The 25,257-nt window shown below is 41.4% G+C and overlaps 1 protein-coding gene across 1 annotated transcript in view; it reads right to left on the bottom strand.

Moving 5' to 3' along the window:
• Positions 1-16,268: 16,268 nt before the first annotated feature.
• Positions 16,269-25,257, bottom strand: part of LOC124799056 (S phase cyclin A-associated protein in the endoplasmic reticulum) — a 621,352-nt gene continuing 612,363 nt past the window's right edge. Inside the window, exon 29 of the mRNA XM_047262594.1 lies at positions 16,269-17,991. Coding sequence (XP_047118550.1) covers positions 17,911-17,991 — 81 coding nt within the window. The 3' untranslated portion in view covers positions 16,269-17,910. The remainder of the gene's footprint in view (positions 17,992-25,257) is intronic.

Raw genomic sequence — 25,257 nt, 5'->3', positions numbered from 1 at the left:
AACAATAAATTTTAAATACAGAATAATCACACAGTATTAATATTTAAGTCTCATTTCACTGACATTAAACAATGTCCGCTTTGAGATGAGTTTCTAAATCAAAGCGGTACACTAAATTGTACAATAAATATTAAGTAGGCTTCATCGAAAGTATCGAACAAAGCATTTGATAGACTTCAGTTCCCGTACTTCCTCACAACTTTGGAACGTTCAGGTCCAATTTTCATTCTAAATCTTTCTTCAGCAAAAGTCGTGTGCATGTTAAATAGCCCACATTCCACAGAATGTTGATAGATACGCCATTTTCAACACCTTTTTCTTGCAGTTACTTCAAGAAATATGATTAATGGCAAAACTCCTTGCTAGATTTAATTTGCTGCCATAAAAAAACCTATGCACACGTTAAAAAATCTGAACTGTCTCGAAACATTGATAATAGTTTGCTTATTCAGAGATGTGGAAATAATTGGAAGCACCTTTTGCGATTCGTTATTGAAACTGATGTTGAAATACTTACCACACCTTCGACTTGAGGATGTAAGAGACAGTATACGATCGCGTTAAGAACTCATACATTGGAATGCAAGAATTAAGATGTGCGTGCATATTACTACCCATTGTTTGGTTCGTTTGATTTAAAAGTCATAGGACTACCGGTACAAATACATACATACGTTACTACATCCAAGCTGTGATCATTTCGTCATCTACGAGGAAACCGTGTCGTGGCAGCTCAGTACAGACTAAACTATGGCGGAAGAATGTGTAAACACAACACCTACGTGACACTTGTCTACGAAACTGCTTATAGCACCTATGGTTGTTCACACACAGCCGGCATGGATTCAGAAAACATCGTTCTTGTGAAATATAAATATCTCTCTATTTACGCGAATTAATGAGTGCTGTCCGCAGGGGATCTCAAGCTGATTCCATATTTCTGGATTTCCAGAAGGCGTTCAACATCATTCCATGTTGTTGGAGGAAAAAACAGGCAACAATTAATGCAAACAAGACCAAATGTAATATAAACGTGAAAAGCTGCCTAAAGATGGATGCGTCGGTTCTGAACCGTTATCTGAGTAAATAACTACCATTCGTAATAGTAGCTGGTTTCTCTTTTCTTCTTTGCAAGATTGAAAGTGTAAAAACTTTATTGGCACTCAGAGAATAAATACTCTACTGCCCTAATTAGCCTCTTTTTGCGGTGACGCAGTGAGCAGCATAATTCTGTGGATATCAGAATACCTTCTCAATTTTTGGATACATCAGTTACGTACGCACAGAGGTAACTTGCTTTTTCTTTCGTCTGGAACATGTCAGGTTTGTCACTTAGAATGTTGCCAGTTCCACTCTTCCGTTGATTTTAATGAAAGTGAAACGTTGGTGGACGGGCCACATGAATGAATGGTAGATGAACCTACCAACTTTGCTGCTAGATTCCAAGAGACAAGTTAGGACCGAAATGGCAATCGAATAGGAGAAGGGTACATGACACTTCAAAACTTACAGTAGCAACATCGACGCATACAGCTCACTTCTATAATGGGTGTAAAAGTCTTTGGGTGGACCTTACCCAGTTGTGGATGGCAAACTGCTGATAAAGGCGAACGGTAGACCACGATGGGATTATTTAATGTAGCATCCATGAAGTATTGTGTTTGGTTTTAAATCTGTCCATTAAGGCACATCTGTCTTCTTCTCTTTTAGTACTTACATGTAACTTTCGTACTTTCCTGAAGACGTTAGTCAATTATGTAGTAAACAGATAGTGTGATTTAATATCAGCTGTTTTGGTAGTCAAAGAATAATGATAAATAAGATTAGGTAGTAGTTAATCTCAATTCGTGTGTAAACGTTAAGCTTACATGTACCTATTCTGGCCATGGAGACGAATGCATTGTGAATGCGTCTGAATAATTATTCTTCTGCTCACCTATGTCCCTCAAAACCCTGGTACTTTCTATCTATCTTCTTTGATGGTCTCACTGTAGCAGTCTCTACGTGCTTTCTTTTCTACCGCTGTCACACTTCTGTTGCAGACAATTCTAATGTAGCCTAATTTAAAGAACATATTTTACGTAAGTTCATTATATCCAAAATTAGTATTGCTTTCTGCTGATTTCTCCCCCTTTTTGATAAATTTTCTCCATTTATTCTCGTATATCATTTGTTGTTGACTTCTCCTTGTTCTATGGTTATTCTATTTCTGTTCTTCACACATACCATTAACTGATTAACTGTGTTAAGTCTTGGTTGTACTGTAGTTACCCACTTCTGCTACTAGTTAACTATTCTAATTTCAAGAGGGTTAAGTAATTTTTTCCCCTATATTGCTTACCCTCAAGTCAAATCAAATAAAACCATCGGTTTCGTGACTGCAGAAGGTAACAGTACCAACAACCTTAACGAGCGAAGTAAAAATACCGGACGAAAGCAGATATGCCCGATTCGTTGTACATGACGGATATGGTTTAATTGAGCGATGAGCTGTCACGTCGTCCCCTACGATGTATAATGACATTTGCATGACATGAACACTGGTGTGTGACAGCCTACAGTGATTGAATAGGTGAACTGTACGTTGCACTTACTGTTTTGCAGATCATAAACAAATGACAGGAATCTACCTTTGTGCAATTTTTCCCAAAGCTTAATTTTCGCTGCAGGTGAAGATGAAGCGTAATCTGGACCCTGTCTCGCAATTTATTCTTTGCAAAGGTGGGAAAATTTTGGCAGAGAGGGTACATATCACATGTAAAGAAGAAATACACTTGGCTTTCACAGATTTTGTGGATGCGTTTAATGAATTTAAGAAAAGCTTTAGAACATGCTCAAACACAGGTAATATCAATTAATGTGATAGATATTAATGGAATATTAAAAAGTCTACCAACAGTAAATAAAGGCATTGCGGTCCTTCTATCTCTGATTTTTCAATTATAATATTCACGATGCTATGTACAGATGTTACTTTATAATTTTCACAGGTTTCAACAACTTAATAACTCATTACTCTTTAACCGACATTATGCTGAAAACCTCTTCCTGTGTTTTAGAAGATAAAAGTACCGTATGTTTAGGGTTTAACATCCTGACAAGAATGTGTTCATTAAAGACGGGGAAACACTCAGCATCGACAAGGATGGGGATCAAAGTCAACAGTGTCCTTTTCAAAGAAACTATCACAGCATTTCCCTTGTGCGACGCACGGAAACTACGGACCATATATTCAGGTACTCGAACGGGGATCTGAACAGCGGTCCTCCAGATTGTCAGTCAAGTGTCTTATTTCAAGGCACTCAGGAAAAGGGCTCCATCTATCTATCTAATTATGACCCTAGTGACTTGGGCTCCATGTAGTATACATGCGGTAGCACAGGGAAATCGGTCACCTAACTGAGATGAAAGATCGCCAATTCACTGCCGTTGAGCTCAATGTTTACCATATGTAAAATGCGCTTGCAAAAAATGGTTCAAATGGCTCTGTGCACTATGGGACTTAACATCTGAGGTCATCAGTCCCCTGGCACTTAGAACTATTTAAACCTAACCAACCTGAGGACATCACACACATCCATGTTCGAGGCAGGATTCGAACCTGCGACCGTAGTGGTCGCGCGGTTCCAGACTGAAGCGCCTAGAACCGCTCGGCCACAGCGGCCGGCATAAAAATGCGGTTGCATTTCAAGCATACCTGTAGGTGCAGAGTGTGAGCATATCATACTCGCAACAGCATGTCTCACTGTTTTATTTATTTCTTGAACAATGTACACCTGTTAATGTTGCGCATATATAATGTTGCATAACGGCATTGCACCAGCAAAATCTATCACCGCTGACAACTGTACAAATTAACGTAACTGATGACCCGAAATATGCAATGGACAACCGTGAAGCGAGAATATTGACACTATAAGGCTTCAGCGAAGCTTTTGATACTGTCCCCTTTGACATACTGCTGAGAAAAATGCTACAGCTAAGTTTTTCACATAGTAAACTGGAGTGGTTTGAAAAACAGTCAGAGGAGTGTTTTCTGTAGGAATACATAGACCTCATTGGAGCATTTTCTCTCAGGAGTTCCAGAGGGGTCAGTCTTCGGCCCACTATTCTTTTCCTTGTATTTCAACGATATTTCGTCGGTTCGCTCCTCCTCTAAACATAATTTCCATGCCTACAATCCTTAGCTCTACGGAAACGTCACAACTGAAGATATCAGTACTGCGATCTACCGGATGAATTATGATCTGTCTTCAGTGATAACACGGGATCAAAACCTGAGATTTCAACTAAACGCAAAAATGTCACAGGTAAGGTTAGCAAACAATCAGAAACTATAGATTTCAGAAGTTCGCAAACAGCTGTTCCCATTCTGACTGACATCAGAAAACAGTGAAGAACTTGGTTGTAAATTTGGATGAACATCTAAACTGGGCAGACAATAAAATCGTCATGTAGCGGAAGAATCTCACTAACCACTACGGCCGCAGAAAGATTCAGAAGATATTTCAACTGGACGCGAAGCGTAAACTCGTGCAATCACTCGTTCTACAGAGCCTCCACTATTATGACGTGATTCGGCACGGCACGAAAGCACCTCACTACCTCGCATCAGAGTTTACATACGTTTCATCCGATTATAAATGAAATACGACGTCCAATTTATCTAGTGTCCCAGCTGATCCCATTCATAAAACAATAATGTTCGCAAACTCCTGCGCTGTTGCTGCTGTCCGCCTCTGACACAAGCTGCTCTATACTTTGTCAATTCAATACCTTCTTGCATTTAAGGAGGTCACTCTCTTTCTTCTGTCACCCTCATATCGTTTCCCCAAAAATTAACGTACATGTACAACTGTTCCTCCACTAAATAGTGACGCCGATGCCCTTACCTTCTTCCAATTAAGATTCTTTCTCCTTTTCTTTCTCTATGAGTCTCACCAATTTATCTTCTCTCATACTAATCAACTGTGTGTTATCAGGCACCTCTTTTTCTCCACTTTCCACACATTTCTCTCATGCCGATTGCTACAAGCGCTCTTAATTAAAATCTACCTTCCCGCAATTTTAATTAATGTTGTACTTATCATGTACCAATATAAACTGTGTTCTGTGCTTTTTTCACTTGCACCATTCCAATTTTTAGTTTCTAAATGTAGTATTATATGCTTATCTTAATATATTTAACGTAATGGAGATGCTTTGTTAGATGTAAGAAATGGCCTGATGGCCCAAATCACGACAGGGTAAATAAATCTATAAATAAAAAATATGAATTATCTTTACAGTTTTTGTGTGTTATTGTCAGTTGTCCCTCTTCTCCGCGGATTACTCGTTCTTTGGTAAGAACTGTGTCATTCAATGTTGACATTTACCAAATATTTACTAATAATACTCGAAGCTATTAGTTAGCAGCATTTTCCCTGGCTTTTAACAGCTGTTGTTAATATCTTATGGTGTCGAAATTCACTTAGTTGTAAAGTTTGCGGGCCATTCAGTGCTTGGATTTATTGAGATTATGTGTGGATGTTCTTGTGTGGTTGTGATGATGTGAAAGTGTCTGTCGTTGTTGAATTTACTGGAGCAACCTTGTTCTGTGGTGATCCTCTGCATCGTTTCCAGTTGCATTACAAGACATATAGTGTTGGTATGACCTATGGATGACCTGCTAATTAATTTATTTTCAAACTTTTATTCAACCGTACGCAGATTCATTAAATCATAATACAAATAATACAAATAGCAGGTTATTACAGCGCTAACACCAAAAATATGTTACTGTGACAGTCTTTCCACGACACAGATACATAATTTCTGTTAAATTATTCTGACGAGGAAGTTGATCCACCACTTCTCATACTTTCGTTTATTGTTTAATATTCTGTGTTGTTCAGTGACGCAATATTTACATTATTGGTGTATAGTAGGCACAGTTGCCGATGAGCCAAATGTAACTTGTTTCTCGCCTCTGGGAATAGTCTCCAACCCGGTTTTCTAATTTGTTGCACAGTTATGGCGTTCTCGCTGGTTCTGTCGATAACTACAGATGTTCGTTTTGTCCACGTACAAATCCTAGTCTGATCCCGGCAACTAAAGATAGGTGGTAGTGTTTCGATTAGTTGGCGTTTCATGCGCTGCAGTGAAGGTCGTAAGTTTTATTTCGTGTGGCCTTTCACCTGTAGATACGACCTCATTTACTGTGTCATACCACAGAGCTCTAACTCCGATATTTAGATTTACAGTATTTATGCTGTGCCAGACATACTTCCAGTTTATGTATGGGTAATTGCGATCAATTGGGTTCCGTGTGAATTCCAGTGTGAGCATAGTGTATAGTTCGGCCGTAGTGATAGGACATGGTCGGAGTTCATTGCTTGCACATAACTCAGTTATTAGTAGCATTCGCGTACATGGTGCAGTTCTGAAAAGATAGCAGCAAGATTTATTGGAACTGTCTCATGTAGCGGCTCAAGACAGGTAAACAGTTGGATCATCAATGCCCTTGGATTGCTGTGCATTGTTTTGGGAGTGGAAGGAATTATTACATATCGATTTGCGTTAAGCGTACACTACTGGCCATTAAAATTGCTGCATCAAGAAGAAATGCAGATGATAAACGGGTATTCATTGGACAAATATATTATATTAGACCTGACATGTCATTACATTTTCACGCAATTTGGGTACATAGATCCTGAGAAATCAGTACCCAGAACAACTACCTCTGGCCGTAATGACGGCCTTGATACGCCTGGGCATTGAGTCAAACAGAGCTTGGGTGGCGTGTACAGGTACAGTTGCCCATGCAGCTTCAACACGATACCACAGTTCATCAGGAGCAGTGACTGGCGTATTGTGAAGAGCCAGTTGCTCGGCCACTACTGACCAGACGTTTTCAGTTGGTGAGATATCTGGAGAATGTGCTGGCCAGGGCAGCAGTCGAACATTTTCTGTATCCAGAAAGGCCCGTACAGGACCTGCAACATGCGGTCGTGCATTATCCTGCTGAAATGTAGGGTTTCGCAGGGATCTAATGAAGTGTAGAGCCACGGGTCGTAACACATCTGAAATGTAACGTCCACTGAAATGTAACGTCTGAAATGTAACGTAACACCTAGACGTGTAACCAATGGCACCCTATACCATCACGCCGGGTGATACGCCAGTATGGCGATGACGAATACACGCTTCCAATGTGCGTTCACCGAGATGTCGCCAAACAGAACCTGGATTCATCCGAAAAAATGACGTTTTGTCATTCGTGCATCCAGGTTCCTCGTTGAGTACACCATCGCGGGCGCTCCTGTCTGTGATGCAGCGTCAAGGATAACCGCAGCCACGGTCTCCGAGCTGATAGTCCATGGCCGGCCGGTGTGGCCGTGCGGTTGTAAGCGCGTCAGTTTGGAACCGCGTGACCGCTACGGTCGCAGGTTCGAATCCTGCCTCGGGCATGGATGTGTGTGATGTCCTTAGGTTAGTTAGGTTTAAGTAGTTCTAAGTTCTAGGGGACTGATGACCTCAGTAGTTAAGTCCCATAGTGCTCATAGCCATTTGAACCATTTGATAGTCCATGCTGCTGCAAACGTCGTCGAACTGTTCTTGCAGATGGTTGCAAACGTCCCCATCTGTTGACGCGGCTGCACGATCCGTTACAGCCATGCCTCAGATGCCTGTTATCTCGACTGCTAGTGATACGAGGCCGATGGGATCCAGCACGGCGTTCCGTATTACCCTCCTGAACCCACCGATTCCACATTCTGCTAACAGTCATTGGATTTCGGCCAACGCGAGCAGCAATGTCGCGACACGATAAACTGCAATCGCGATAGGCTACAATCCGACCTTTATCAAAGTCGGAAACGCGATGGTACGCATTTCTCCTCCTTACATGAGGCATCACAACAACGTTTCACCAGGCAACGCCGGTCAACTGCTGTTGGTGTATGAGAAATCGGCTGGAAACTTTCCTCATGTCAGCACGTTGTAGGTGTCGCCACCGGCGCTAACCTTGTGTGAATGCTCTGTAAAGCTAATCATTTGTATATCACAGCATCTTCTTCCTGTCAGTTAAATTTCACGTCTGTAGCACGTCAATTTTAATGGCCAGTAGTGTACATAGGCTCGGGCGGGCCCACCGGTATCGACCGACCGCCGTTGTATTCTCTGACAATGGCGCCACCGGATGTAGTATGGAATGGCGTGGGTCAGCACACCACTCTCCAGGCAGTCGTCAGTTTTGGTGACCTGGAGCTGCCACTTCTCAATCACGTAGGTGCTCAACGGGCCTCACGAGACTGAGTGCACCCCATTCCAGTCCTCCCGCGAAGGAGTAAACCCTGGAGATACCGGGAATCGAACCCGGGTCCTCCGCATGGCATTCAGTCTTGCTGACCACTCAGCTACGGTGGCGGTAGACTTCAAGAAATATTAGACGACTGCATTCCTATGGTGAGAAAAATAATGACTATAGTTCAAATTTACACGGTTAGCGCGGTTAGACTAGCGATCTCATCTGGACTAGTCCGATGGCTGATATTAACTAAGCCTTTAACCGTGGCGGGATTAAATATTACGCGTCTCTGGATATTTGATAAAATTTTAAACCGACATGTAGTGAGACTACGGCGCTTCATAAGTGACACAATGAAGAGACACTTCGCACTGGCAGCCACACTGTATAGAGTGCTGAAAAGAGAAGCCTGTTTACAGGGGCAGATGAAGCCGGCGGATAAACTGCACGCAGGGGTACTTGTCTCGGCGACCCGGCCGCCGCCCTGTGCAACGCGCCGTCCCGCTGGATAATGGCGCAGCCATTAACGGCGCATTAGTCAGAGCGCCACCTGCGCCACACTAATCCAATCCCCACGGGCACTATGGCGCAGCCAGCGGCCGCCTGATGGATTGCCGCCTCACTACTAACACACTTAGGCCCGCTGAACTGCGCCTACTTAAATATTCACGCGCCGAGGCGGCCACCCCCGGCTGCGTCTTGACGCCCAGCGCCCCGAGCTCTTGCGTATGCGCATGCGCAGGTGCTGCCCGCTCGGGCCGCAGGTGCGCTGCCAACTAGTTAACGCACGACGCTGTGCCCTGTCACTGCAGCCGTCTAGTGTCTTGTGGCTGGTTCACTACAGGCCAGTGATTGAGAAAACTACGGTTTCGCCTTCGGTTCCCTGAGAAATCGGTGGTGGCAGAGCATGCTCCAGTAAATGCAGCGCAGCTACAAGGTGTCAATCACATAAAACTTGCACCGCAAAATATTGCAGAAACAGAAAGTGTTATTGATGTGCAGGTTTCACAGAATCGATTGGCAGTCAGGGCATCGTATCGTTAGCCAATCAACAGATGGCAATAGTAGTCAGAAAGTGTATTTTTCGTGCAAACATACACTATTTTAAAAGGAACAAGGCCTATTGACATTAATAAACTAAAAGTAGGGTAAATCAGAATGTCAGTCGTGTTTGATACAGGATTCTAGTACGAGTCGTTTACGAGTTATCCTATTTTGAAAGGTTCCCCCGCCGATAGTTGTACAATATCTGTGGTAGAACAGACTAAACAACAACACAAGTACATACACTAGCTACCTGGCTTTTGACCAGTAACGAGACAACTGAACGAACACAGGTTGCGTTCGAAATGATCATCGGCAGCGGCAATATGCTCTTCCAGTCTGGTATGGAACGACTGCTGCACAAGTGCCAGCATTTCAGCGGTGATGTCCGAGCACGCTGTAGTAATATATCGTTGCACATCATCGGGTGTAGTTGGTATGTCCTTGTAGGCGGCGTATACAGGTGATAAATCCGGGGAATGGGCCGGCCAAGGTACTGGTCCTCTGCGTCCAAACCAACGATTTGGAAACAAATTCGTGAAGACATGCTGCATTACTTCGTGCACTATGGGCTGAACGGCCATAATTTTCCCACATTCCTTCTAGTCTGCAGAGGAATGTCTTTAACAATCCGTGGAAAATAGTCCATTAGGAGGCTGCGATACTTGTGCGCGTTGAGCGTTCCGTCTATGAAAAATGGACGTACGAGTCGATGGCTTACTGCACCATAACACACGTTTACATTCCATTGACGCAGACCATCCACCTGACGAAGTCAACGGGGATCGCCAACAGATCAATAGTGCATGTTTCGGCGGTTTACCTGGTCATGATTGGTAAACGTGACTTCATCACTAAACAACATACATGATGCTTCCCTAGTGTTCTATCCTAATGCTCCCGCACCCAAGTTACAACGATTCTCAGAATCGTTCCATGCAGCTCTTCATGGAGAGAGATGTGATTTGGGTGGAACCTACGTCGATGGAAAATGTGTAGGACTCTTACCTGACACATGTCGCTTCCTCATGCGATTCTAGGGGAGCTAGCGTGCCGAACAACTGCAACAATAGCAAGAACATTAATTTCTCCCTCTTGTGTCGTCACTTGTTTCCTTCTGTTACGTTGTCTAGGAGTTACACTACTATTTTCACGTAACTGGTTAGAGAGGCTTATAAATAATTGCCCAGATGGTTGGGATTTATTGGGATATCTTGCCGCATACGCCGTACAAGAACGAACGACATTCTTCATACACTCTTCATACACCACTAGCATATCGGCTTCTTCTGCATTGGTAAATCCCACCGTCCACTCACGACCTACCGCTTGGTCTCTCGCACATTAACTGACTAGCAAGTCGCAATGCACTCAAAGGAACACACAAGCACACTCTAAGCAAACACAACATCGTACCTAGCAACTATGAAGGTTGAATGGCACAAACAAGTGTCGGTGTGGAAACATCACAACAAACGGTATCTCTTAAACGATTCGCACTAGAATCCTCCAAGAAACACCCTACTTCTAGTTTGTTGATGTCAATAGGATTGTTCTATTTAAGGACGTGTATGCTTGCACATAAAATACACTTTCTGGGTATTATTACAACCTGTTTGTTGGCTACCGATATGAGCCCCTAATTACCAGTCCATACTATTAAAATTATACATCAATAGTACTTTCCATTTCCGCAGTATTTTCGGTGCAAGTTTTGGGTGACTCACACTGTATAATGACGGCAGCAGCAACCAAAAGATAGTCACCACTTGACAGTAGCTGAGAAGTACTCGGCTGAATGCTCGTGAAAATAAACGACCTGACGCGGATGGAAGCTCGAGAGAATTTTATGAAGAGAAAAACGCTATGTTGTGCTAATAATATAATAGTTTTTGTACATCCAGAGTGCGACTAGTATTTAATCACTGTCGAACGTTTTATTTATTCCCTTTTAACTTACGAAAAATTTGGAACAGAAGTTCAAATGGTTCAAATGGCTCTGAGCACTATGGGACTTAACTTCTAAGGTCATCAGTCTCCTAGAACTTAGAACTACTTAAACCGAACTAACCTAAGGACATCACACACATCCATGCCCGAAGCAGGATTCGAACCTGCGACCGTAGCGGTCACGCGGTTCCAGACTGCAGCGCCTTTAACCGCTTGGCCACACCGGCCGGCTGGAACAGAAGTGAGAAGAAAAAAACTCCCATTATGAATGGTGGAAAAATCGAAATTTTTTATGACTATTAAATTCTATAGTCATTCCTGATAACATTGATATATACGTTATAGGGTTTCAAACGAAAAATTACCTATATATACCAAATTTTAAAGTTATGGTGATGTACGCCGCCACGGCCCCTTTATTTATGTTACAGAAACTAGTATTATTTAGAAAAGAACTGTGAACTTTATGTTTACACCGATTATACGTATGATATATTGTATATGATGGTAACAGCGCAGGTTTCTAGTGTCTATAAATGATTATCTTTGATAGTATTTACTTTTGTTTTATTGAAGCAGTTTGTTCACGTGTTACTGAATGTTTGTTGCCGAGGTACTACATATATTTGTGGAAGTACATAGCCTTTAGTGTTCAATAAATACGAATTATACCACACATCAAGACATTCAATAAAAGAAAATTCCGCGGTAACCAGTTCACAAACAAAGCAAGCCAAATTGTTGAAAGTAACCTATGTATCAGTTCTTAAGGGAAGAAAGTCCCACATGGCACACCTCCTGGTGATTCAATTTCTTTTTTTTTCCGAAATGGTTCAAATGGCTCTGAGCACTATGGGACTTAACATCTTAGATTATAAGTCCCCTAGACATAGAACTACTTAAACCTAACTAACCTACACATCCATGACCGAGACAGGATTCGAACCTGCGACCGTAGCAGCAGCACGGTTCCGAACTGAGGCACCTATAACCGCTTGGCCACAGCGGCCGGCTTTTTTGTAAACAAAGACCCTATTTGTAGTGGATTTGTTGTTCTTGATGTGGGCATCTTCTTTGATAAAGGAAGTGACGAAATGTAAACCATGTGATGTTGTAGGCTGTCTGGAAAAAAACTGAACAAGAAAGTAGCAGGAAGGGTTTAGCGTCAAAATTAGTTGTTCTGTGTAGATCCTGCAATAAATCTACCTCGAAAATGACTTCGAACATTGTGCATTATTCATATGATGTGAATTTAAAGTTAGTATATCCAACGCTTGCAATAGGAAAAGGAAAAAAGGCTGCTCAAACGTTTCGTGGTTTGATGGACTGTCCTCCTCCTCCTCCTCCTCCTCCTCCTCCTCCAGTAGGTTCAGCAAGTACATAAAAATACTTTCAGGTGCCTTGACAGTTGTGTCTAAAGCATCTATGAAACTGGCAGTAGAAGAAACTGTAAATATTAGTGGAACCAGGGACATTGCTGTTGCACTTGATGGGACATGGCAACGTCGAGGACATTGTTCCTTGAATGGTGTTTTAATTGCTACTTCTCTCGAGAATGGAAAAGTTGTTGATCTTGAGTGCTTATCTAAGTACTGCCACACCTGCCATGGTATCACTGAAGGGCATACTGAACACCAGTGTTCCTTGTTCGCTGACCGTCTTCGTCCCTTCACCGCATGTGTTCCTGTTCCTATGCGTTTGGGCGCTGATGACCATGCTGTTTAGCGCCCGAAAACCTCAAACCACACACACACAATTACGAGGATTACAGTATGGAGTGTGATGGAGCTCTACAAATATTGCAGAGGTCAGTGCCCGTTTATAACGTTAGATATACGAAGTACCTATGTGATGGGGACTCTAAAGCTTTCAATAAAATTAATGAGTTCAGTGTTTATGATGATACCTTGGCAGCATAACTGGAGTGTGTTGTGGAATGTGAAAAAGAGGACAGGTGCTAGATTGAGGGAGCTATGAAGAGAAATGAAAGGAAAGTTGCTATCTGATGGAAAATCTCTGTCGGGCCAAGGCAAATTGACAGATGCTGAAAGAGGTCTCCTTCAGAGTTATTATGGACTGGCCATTAGACGAACTGCACCTCTGAATGATGTTACAGCAATGAGAAAAGCTGTATGGGCCACCTACTTTTATATGTTGTCCACAGATGACCACCCTGTTCACGGACTTTGCCGTAAAAGAGCAGAATCTTCGTGTGATTACCAAAAAGCAAACGAAAGTGGTCAAACATACCATCATAAACATTCTCTTCCTGAGCCTGTTATGAATGAAATAAAACCAATTTTTAGAGACCTGAGTGACCCTGTTTTGCTTAGTAAATGTCTTCATGGGGGCACTCAGAATACTAATGAAAGTTTCAACCATTGCATATGGGAAAGATTGCCCAAGAATCTTTTTGTAGGACTAAATACATTAAAAGTTGGTGTACTAGATGCAGTGATATGTTTCAATGATGGAGTGATAGGAAGGTTGGAAGTCCTGAGAAATGTAGGTATAAAATGTGGCTCTAAGATGAAAGATCAATTGCTCGCATGTGACAAAAACGGGTGCATGAAGCTGAAAGATTCGCTCTTCAAGTTACCAAAGAAGCAAGAAGTGCTAAAATGACTGGCAATAGGAAGCTTGTAGATGAAGAAATGCTGCAGAATGAAAACTATGCTTCAGGAATGTTCTGAGGCACAGTTTAATTGGACTCATATCTTCATTCGCAATTTCCCACAAGTTGTATTTTTCAGAATTTAGGTACAAATATTTCCTAAAGATTATGAATTATTGCTCTAATTTTTTTCTGTAGCTTGCAATAGTCCATACTTATGCAGCAGACCTAAGTTTTATTACAGAATCAACTAAATTATAGAAAAATAATATTATTAGGAAAAAAATTATTAAAATTAAAATGCGACATGTGATATTTTTTATCCTTGTAATATACAGAATAGGTGGAATTAAATCGGTCTAGAACCTCAGCCATCATGTCATGCGTATCTAGTAAAAATTTGGTCTCCTTCCTCAGTGCCTGGCGTCCTGAAAATCGGTCGCCAAATTGTGATATTTCGCGGAATCGAGTTGAAGTTGCTTCAACGTTGAAGGCTTGGCTGACAGTAGCAACTGAAGGATGGTACAATAATCCTCATTTAAATCTGTTTACCGTAACTTAATTTCTTATCACATCATGCAGATACGGAAACATGTACTACCACGATGTTTCACTACAAAACACACTTTTACTACGCGTTTATGCTTCCAACCGGCCTAGTCTGAGGTGGCTCCAGCTCGCAACAATAGTCACAAGTTCATTGTTGAAACTTAATGAGAATCACTACTGAGAGTGTAACATTAACAACATAAATTAAAATTAAAAGCACAAAAGTCACGTGAAGTGGGGGTTACGCGAACTGCACGTCATTTCGTCGCAATGAAGCCTGTGAGACAGAAGATCAAATGGCGTATCCTGTGCCTGGAGAGCCACTAGAGCGGGAAGCTCTGAGGATCCAATCCAAGAGACGGCACTGCGTACACTATCCTCAGTTATTGCTCTTAGCGAAAGAATTTGTTAATATTGTTAGGATTGGTTTGTTTTTCTGTATCAACTATTGGAGGGAATGAGTTCAAAAAAATCATGTCAAATTTCACAAACGTCTTGCGAATATGTATGTGACAAGTTCATTGTGGCTGGAAAAGTAAAAAGTATTGCTTAACATCCCGTAGTTCTTCAGAGGTGGAGCAAAGCACAGACAGGAAAGAAAATTCAACTTTTGACCAAGTCGATAGTAATAAAAATTTGTGAACATAAGACTGCTAATTAATAAATGGTAATATCTAGATAATCTAATTCTTATGCACAGCGAACGACGCTAAAAATGACATAACCGTAGCAAAGCCCTTTTTTATTTCCTCAATCTAAGGACTGGTTTGCTGTTCATCTCCTTTTCTTTCCGCCCGAAGTTCCGTTTCATCATCTCATTAGTCTGATCAGAAACCGCATTCTTTATGATCTCTACACAATTTTCCCCATCTACGGATGCCAAGTAAGTAAACAAGAAATACTGCTGTCTTATCTTGTAGTAACGATTTCGGCAAGACTTCTTTCCCCAATTACTTTATCTTGCAACTGTTTATGTTTTAATATATTCCAACGAATGAGTTCCACTATCAGGTAGGATATCTTTGTGCATACAACCCAGTTCTTCTCTGCATTATTTCCGCATTTTTCTTAAAGAAGTAATGTATGCAATTTATTTCGGTTCTTATGGGACATTTTCTTAACCCTAGACAGTATTCGGAACAGCAGCACTACACAGATAAATTACAAACATAAATTTTCTCTGCGCCCTTTTAAAATAGTATAAAAAATAAACACTGTCGCAACATTCCACACTAGCACTACACAGATACATGACGGAACTACGTTTTCTTTGTCACTTTTACGTCAGTGTACCACTACTCCAACATTGCTTTAATTAGTAATGGAATGCAAGCGACTTCCATATCAGACTATGTCACGAACATTCACGATGCTGGAAACTGTCTCAGATTCAAAACCGAAAAATCCTACGACCTGTATACTGCAGTTTCTCCGAAACTACCAAATACATTTCGAAGAGCGATAAGGCATTAAATTACTCTACTTAAGAACGATCTAAATTATTGTACTTTTACTTGCAAATAAGCGACGCTAAAAATGAACATTATTATGACAAGAAACGATTTGTCGTTTAATGGAAACTATTTATGTACATGAAAACCAAATTATTATTCTTTTCACTGGCACTTAATGTTACTCACCTTTCGGTTGCTTCACAGCAAATATATTTAAGGTAGACGAAGCTGTCACTTGACCTACAAGTCAAACAACATTTTTTTTTAAAAAAAAGTCATCAGAATTATATAATTATATCTGGGTATCAGACGTTAGAAAAACTATTCTGTTTTATATGAGTGCTGTTACAATTTTATTAGTAGTATATATACGCTAAACAAGGTTACATTTCACTTTTGACAAATGCTAAAATATAATACTGAAAACATTCTTGTGCTTCTCAAGCTAACTAAATACTTGCTAACTGTGTCAATAATTAATTGATACTGTTATTTTCCACACATTAGGTAAGGACAATACGAGGATGAAATAAAAGGTTACATGTGATTAGAAACTTATTACTTGCTGGCAACACAATACTCATAACACAAATTCTTATTTTACTGAATTCTTGTATAACAATATACTGTCTATCTTCATAATTCTTTGCATCGTTTTCACATACCCTATGTTACGCCAAAATCTGTGGTAAGTAATGAAGACAATCTTATGTTTCGTAACAGTTTTCTGTTACACTAATTGACCTTTACCGATTTCAACTATGATGCTCACAGCAAATTTCTACAAGACAGACTGACAAGATTGCCACATGTGGGGGACCGGAAGGATTATAATACTTACAAAACATTTAGAAAATACAAATATGCTACATAAAGCTCTGAAGTTTCGATGTAAAAAGAGGTCATTAGTTGCATGTAAATTACGCTAAATCTGCTTTATTCGAGAAATACTTGAGGACCAACTGTGAATGCGAAGTCCCTCGTAGATTCATGATTAACATAGACTGATTATTTTATCTCAGTATGCAAAAATCTGTAATTAAGCGACCATTAAATTCTTTCCTGGATGGTAATAGTTATAGTGATGCAGGCAAAGTGCAATTACGTAAATTTAGTATATCGCTCACTTATATTACACCTGAAAGTCACATTACACTTTCATACCTACAGTCTTAGTTGTATTGCTTATTTCAACATACCGCTGCGAGTTATTTGATCCAGGCACTTCATGTATGCTTTTAAGTGTAGGTTACTGTTACAGGTACTACTTCGGAACCTAAAGAAAAATACTGCTCCATAGAATAGGAAGCACATATGTTGCCATTAACCACATACTTTGAGTGGTTAAACCACATAAAATTCTTATGTCTCAGGGAAATAAAAATGCTTAGTGTGGTAATATCATCACGCGAAAATATTAACGAGGGTGAATTATAAAGTAAATTAATATACATATATTTACACATACTACATAGTTTTTAGATATACTTTATATACCGAATAGTATTAATGACTTTCATTAAATTCTTATAATGTTCCTAACAACTAAGTACAGTTTTTGGCGTTACTGATCTAGAATCGTTCCATCAGAGCACTTCAAGGAATGAAAATTAGTCACAAAACCGAATAGGAAGAAGTACCGTACACAAATTCCAGAACAGGATATTCCTAAAAGGACGCAGCATCAGTGCGTCACAAACAGGTCTATTGCTTATAAACTGTTGTTGGTAAGGAAACAATTGTAACATCAGCGAAAAGTTCAGTCTTTGTATTTAACGTTCGACAGCGGAAAAAAAAAAGCCCTCAGTATGTAAGTAGATAATTAAAGCCCAATTAAAGCCCACACACAGATTATCTAGCTTTAACAATGGTTACTACGTTTCGGCGAAATGGAGGAGTAATGAGAAAATATGACCCGACTGAGGAAATGCATCCCCACTTAGTGTTGAGCTGCCTTAGCCAGTACAGAAGTAATCACTCCGTCGGTCGTCTGCAGGCTGCACCCAGGTTCAGGCGTCGCTGTTGGCATCCAGTAGTGCTACCAGGCGGCTCTTCTTGGCGGCCTCCGACTGCCGGAACTCCTCCAGCAGCTGCGAGCACCAGACAGACAACACGTGCAATTAGGGGTACCAAACACACATACATCATACACACAAATTACAAACAGGAGTGTCCCTGAACTGTTTCCAGTCGGCTAGAACCATGGAAAACTTCACGATATTTCGATAGCGCACCTTGGCGATACCAAAAGATAGCAAACTAAAACGTGGCGCTTCTCTGAGGACGAGAATGACATCAGTTGAGACGAGAGTTTACAGATCATTAAGGAGGCAAAATATTTTACACCGATATGCTCTGTTTACAGACGAATGGAAAAACTGGTAGAAGCCGACCTCGGGGAAGATCAGTTTGGATTCCGTAGAAATGTTGGAAAACGTGAGGTAGTACTGACCCTACGACTTATCTTAGAAGTAAGATTAAGGAAAGGCAAACCTACGTTTCTAGCATTTGTAGACTTAGAGAAAGCTTTTGACAATATTGACTGGAATACTCTCTTTTAAATTCTGAAGGTGGCAGGGGTAAAATACAGGGAGCGAAAGGCTATTTACAATTTGTACAGAAACCAGATGGCAGTTATAAGAGTCGAGGTACATGAAAGGGTAGCAGTGGTTGGGAAGGGGGTGAGACAGGGTTGTAGCCTCTCCCCGATGCTATTCAATCTGTATGTTGAGCAAGCAGTAAAGGAAACAAAAGAAAAGTTCGGAGTAGGTATTAAAATCCATGGAGAAGAAATAAAAACTTTGAGGTTCGCCGATGACATTGTAATTCTGTCAGAGACAGCAAAGGACTTGGAAGAGCAGTTGAACGGAATGGACAGTGTCTTGAAAGGAGGGTATAAGATGAACATCAACAAAATCAAAACGAGGATAATGGAATGTAGTCGAATTAAGTCTGGTGATGCTGAGGGAATTAGATTAGGAAATGAGACAGTTAAAGGAGTTTTGCTATTTGGGGAGCAAAATAACTGATGATGGTCGAAGTAGAGAGGATATAAAATGTAGACTGGCAATGGCAAGGAAAGCGTTTCTGAAGAAGAGAAATTTGTTAACATCGAGTATAGATTTAAGTGTCAGGAAGTCGTTTCTGAAAGTATTTCTATGGAGTGTAGCCATGTATGGAAGTGAAACATGGACGATAACTAGTTTAGACAAGAAGAGAATAGAAACTTTCGAAATGTGGTGCTACAGAAGAATGCTGAAGATTAGATGGGTAGATCACATAACTAATGAGGAGGGATTGAATAGGATTGGGGAGGAGTTTGTGGGACAACGTGACTAGAAGAAGGGATCGGTTGGTAGGACATGTTCTGAGGCATCAAGGGATGACCAATTTAGTACTGGAGGGCAGCCTGGACGGTAAAAATCGTACAGTGAGACCAAGAGATGAATACACTAAGCAGATTCAGGAGGATATAGGTTGCAGTAGGTACTGGGAGATGAAGAAGCTTGCACAGGATAGAGTAGCATGGAAAGCTGCATCAAACCAGTCTCAGGACTGGAGACCACAACAACAGCAGCAACAACAACAACAACAACAACAACAACAACATGCTCTGTTTGAAGTGGTTGTTAACATTCAGTTATTGGAGCTGTAAGTAATCGATATGGTGAAAATTACATAAATAGTTTATGTAAGTTCGTTATCAGTTTCCTTTGTTACTCATATTATCAAGGTAGACGTCGGTCTACATCAATACTGCGCAAGCCACGTAAAGGAGTTCCACTCGGAATGGCGCGTGGGAAGAATGATAGTCGATAAGTCTTTGTATTAGTTCTAATTTCTTTAATTTTCTCGCGGTGATCATTTCATGAGAAGTATGTGGGAAGATGTAGTATGTGGTGCAACTCTTGCTAGTAACTGCTCTCTCTATGTTGAAATAGTAAACTACTCCGTGATGCACATCTCTCTTGTGACGTCTGCCACTGCAGTTCAAGCATTTCTGTAACGCTCTCGCGCAAACTAAACAATTCTGTGGCGAAACGCGCCGCTCTTCGTGGGATCTTCTCTACCTCTTGTGTTAGTCCTACATGGTAAATACCCCAGATTGATGAACAATAGTGAAGAATCTGTCGAACAAGCGTCTTGTAAGCCACTTCCTTCGTGGATATGTTACATTTCCTAAATAGTCTTCCTACGAATCTCAGTCTCGCATCAGCTTTTCCTACTATTTGTTTTATGTGGTCATTCCACTTAAAGTCGCTCTAGATAGTTGCTCCTCGACATTTTACGCTGAATACTGGTTCCAGCAATTTGTAATCAATAGTGGAGTGAAATTTGCTGGTAGAGCACTTGCCCACGCAAGGCAAAAGTTCGGGGTTCGAGTCTCGGTCCGGCACACAGTTTTAATCTGCCAGGAAGTTTCATATCAGCACACATTCCGCTGCGGAGCGAAAATTTCATTCTGGAATAGTGTAGTTGTACAATAGTGGATTTCTTTTACTGCGTATGCGTAATATATTACATTTTTATTTACGTTTAGGATCAACCGCTAGTGTCTGCAGTATTCATCTATCTTCTGCAGGTCATTCTACAAATCGATACTGTCTGTTGGCGTTGCTACTTTCTTATGAACAAGCGCATCATCTGCGAACAGACTTAAATGACTTCAGAAGCTTTCTACAACGTCATTTGTAGACGAGTACATTTTTAACACTAAAGGTCCAATCTTACTTTCTTGGGATACTTCGGAAATTACCTTTACATCGGTCGATTTTGTTCCGTTACGAGTCACGTGTTAAGTTCTGTCTGCAACGAAATCTTGAATCCAGTCGCAAGTCGGGCCGTATACTCGGGAACTTCGTACTTTTTTCACCACGCGACAGTTAGGGATGCTGCCAAATGCATTCCTGAAGTCGAGGAACACCCTACCAACCTGAGGGCCATTGTCTACAGTTCTCTGGATCTCATGGAGGAACGGAGCAAGCTGAGTTTCGCAAGATTTCTGTTTGCGAGATCCATTTTGGTACGTTTCCACTACTAAGCGATTATAGTTGGTTTACTAATCCATCACTGGTTCTCTCAATATCTGCCATTTCGACGTTCGTAAGATGGTCGACAGGAGGGACCATGTTACGATCTTCCACGGTTCTAGATCTACATCTACATCTATGTGATTACCCTGCTACTCACAATTAAGTGCATGGCAGAGCGTTAAACTAACCACCTTCAAGCTGTCTCTTTACCGTTCCACTCTCGAACGGCGCGCGGGAAAAACGAGCACTTAAATTTTTCTGTGCGAGCCCTGATTTCTCTTATTTTATCGTGATGATCATTTCTCCCTATGTAGGTGGGTGTTTTCGCAATTGGAGGAGAAAACTGGTGATTGAATTTTCATGAGAAGATCCCGTCGAACCGAAAAACGCCTTTGTTTTAATGATTGTCACTCCAATTCACGTATCATGTCTGTGGCACTATCTCCCCTATTTCGCGATAAACAATTTCGAAAGACCGAATTCAGTATTTCGCCCATTTCTCTGCAATCTTCCGTTTCGGTGGCAGTTGTAGCTCGTGTAAAAAGGACACAGTACACTATAATCTCCGTGCAATGCTACAGGCAATAAAATGGTGGAGGAAGGTCGGTAGTCTGGGTGGTTGTGGAACCGCCAAACTGTGACTGATTCAACACAATGGACAGAGATCATACAATTCTGTCCCACTGGTCATATGCACACACTCCATTCTCTTGTCAGCGCACTGCTGGTAAGTGTTTCACCACGAACACCTCGTCCGAACGCTATCAAACTGTTACTCCAGTCCTCATCCTTAAACGAGCTTATTTTCAGGAACATCAGTACAGAAAAAAGCCATTCCCACAGAGGAAGGATGGTGTGCCAATATTCGATGGCTAATGAGTGTGTCTCAAGTTACTGGAACATTCACGACATAGGACGCCCAGAGGACGTACACATACCAACATTCGGACTTTGAGAAACGTAGAATCATTGGCATGAGGGACATTGGAGCATCTTACCAACAGACAGCACAGACATATAATGTCTGCAGAACGAGTGAAGACGAGATGGAGTCAAGATAGTGCGGCAAGAAGAGTAGAAACAGGTGCTTACAGACAGACTACACAACGAGAAGCTTAATTGTCTCCGATGAACTGACGGATGACAACACCTGCAGTTCGGCTAGAAGCAGAGTGGTAACACGAACCCGCGAGCCGCCGGTAAGAGGGTGCTGGAATCTAGGTCGAGATCTCAATTTGTCATTCGTCCTTTACCACTGACACTATACCACAGCCCGTATCAACTGAAACAGTGTGCGGAATTTTGTGGGTGTCAGCGATAAGCCTTCCCTTTTTTTTCCTGTCAGACTGACGCCAGTGTCCTGTAGACGACATGCTGAAAGGTCACAGGAAGCAGCGGTTCTCGAGAACCGTGCCCCATACCTCTCCAGCTCCTGGAATCATGGTATGGGGAATTATTGGATATGACAAAAGAATGATTTGTAATTATTGAAGGAATGTTGTATTCTCGCAAGTTATGTGGCAAGAATGGTAAATCCTTAACGACCAGGGTACTAAATGGTGAGTCCAGTAGGAAGTTGCAAGATATCTCTGTACAATTCACATCCCAGACGCCTTGAGGAATTTACGGGTCCTTCATTGGCCTGCCTGGTCTCCTACTCTGTCACACGTAGAGCGTGTCTGGTATGTGATAGGAAGACATATATTTTCATAACAGCATCTTCACATACTTAGACAGCCTGTGTTTAGGGTACGGGAAGAAATTCATCAAGATGATATTCGCAGGCTCTTTGCTCCCATCTCACAACTGAGATAAAAGTGTAACCGTGTCCGTGAGTGTCATACCGCATACTGATACAGGTTTGTCATAGTGACATTTCTTCGTATGAAACGTCGTCAACACTGTTGACGATTTCACGCGTTGGCAATAATTTCGCCGTAGACCATGCAAAGCGGATCACTTTTCGAAAACTGGCGCTTGCAACTAACTGATTATGAGTCAAAATATGGTACAGTTATTTCTCCGAAAACAATTTCAAATAATTTCTCATTTTTTAAATTCATTCATCTGGCATACAATTAGTAGACGAATAAGGAAAACGTTGTATCAATATCCACTGGGAAACATTCGTTTGCAATCTTCTACAGACATGGGTACATAAATGAAAAACAAAATTACAAGTAATAATCGGTTTCATGAAGTGAGCATACAGACGACATAAAAAATTACAGGGCATTCAAATCATGACTTGGGATATAAATGCCATTGAATCCTTCATGACTTTCAGAAACTTTATAACATAAGTCACGTCTTTTTACGTTGGAAACGAATTCACTTCTAATGAAGCTGAAGCAACCCAAATTTAATCTTCGAGTGGCTGCAGTTCTTGAACTACGATTAGCAGTAGGTGAGATCACTAGTGATAAATTTTACGGAGACGATACACACATCTATGCGCTCGGTGTTGTCTACCGATTTAAAAAGAAAAACTCACTGGTTGTCAAAACCAAAATATTATCTTTTTTCCTTTTCTATTTTTTTATCCAAGCGGGCAAGGCGGCTCGTTGTGAAATTCTAGGTTCTTATCAGCCGTGAGCCAAAGATATTTGCTTCGAGTAAGATGGGTTCCCAATTGTGGATAGCACGGAAGGGATTTCGAATACTGGTATTTGCCTTTCAACTGAAAGTTACCTTACTTACAGAAAGTCTGTAACAGTTCACCTGTTGTAGCTTAATACTGAGCCGTAATTTTTGCAGTTAAAAATGCATGCCTAGTGTGTGTATTGTTGTTTACGAAAAGAGGAAGCTCGGTAACTTGCTCGAACTGTCCAGTAGTATACCAGTATGCAAGGTATAGTGTGATGCTAATGCAGAATACGATATATTTGTTCGCGCACAGGTAGGAAGCCTTAAAAAAGTTTCTTCCTGGAAAAATACAACACGAATATGAATTCCTCTTTTACATTAGCGATTTCATTAATGTGAATATACTAATGTGGAGATGCGTGTAATTTTTAATTTGTGTACTGTGGACCTGTCAGCACGTGTCATCCAGTAAATAGTAGATGCAATGACCGATACTTTCGCATAGTATTCATATCTCTCCCGGATGCAGTGTAACATTTTTTAACTTCATCTCGTATTAACTGGTAATAAACGATGCACATTTCAAACATGCAGCGCAAATTGCTCGCCGATAGGAACTGAATTAAAAAGTGCTCCTCATAAATGCGACAAATGTGGGCATCAGCCCGTAATGACTGTAATAATAAGTGAATAACACCACGTGATGGACGACACCCAGTGCAGTAAATGCACTGTGTAGTATGCTGTAGTAAATACGTAACTGAAAGCGAAAATCAAGTGTATCCCACTGCCTACGGAACCTGCAATTCCGCTGGCAAGTTTAACGCTAACAACGACGCTACATATGGGCACTGAAGTCTGTTATGTGATCGTTTCCTCGCACCTTTATCTCGTTCAGTCTCGGCCACTCACTAGCCTTCCTCGCCCTGGTGAGTATAATAGTTGTACGCCTGAGAAAAAGGCTCGGAATAAAAATGCGCATTCTCGGCACAACAGCTGCTACAAACCTGTAAATATACTCTGGTGTCATGACTGTTTATAAAAATAATGTTGGGCACTTTTTCGGGACAACTGGAAGAACTGTGTCGACCCGCAGTGCACAACCCTCTTTCAACGACCAAACTGGTCTCTAGGAGACCATTACGAACAACAGAACAACCCCCCAGTGAGCGCAAAGACAATGATCAAGAGAACATCTGCAGTAGTTCTCTTCACCTACAAGAATGGGATTTGCCTCATGCCCGATGGTCGTCCAAGAAGATTGTAGAGGCGTCAGTCCGGAACCGCACGACTGCTACGGTCGCGGGTTCGAATCCTGCCTCGGGCATGGATGTGTGTGATGTCCTTAGGTTAGTTAGGTTTAAGTGGTTCTAAGTTCTAGGGGACTGGTGACCACAGATGTTAAGTCCCATAGTGCTCAGAGCCATTTGAACCATTTTTGTAGAGGCGTCTAGACATGGTAATCCCACTGGTTCAGCAGGATTTTGGTCCGGCATCACGTGCGCCTGTCGGATGCCTCTAAGTGCTATCTAGAGTAATTTGAAGGACACGCAGTATCGGAAGAAGATCCTCCAACTCACTGCCCATCCCTACAGTCAGTCAGTCAGTACTTTGGCGTTATGCTCGTTTTGCAAGGCGGTAATGCACATCGCGCCCATCTCGTGCACATCTTCATCCAGGACGAAGGAGTCAATGGAACAGCCTGCGTTAACTGCTGACGTGACATGACAGAGAATG

The sequence above is a fragment of the Schistocerca piceifrons genome, chromosome 5, assembly GCF_021461385.2.
Source record: "Schistocerca piceifrons isolate TAMUIC-IGC-003096 chromosome 5, iqSchPice1.1, whole genome shotgun sequence".
In the NCBI taxonomy this organism is placed as follows: Eukaryota; Metazoa; Arthropoda; class Insecta; order Orthoptera; family Acrididae; genus Schistocerca; species Schistocerca piceifrons.
Note: the sequence above shows the minus strand (reverse complement) of the source record. Positions and strands in the feature narration are given on the sequence as shown.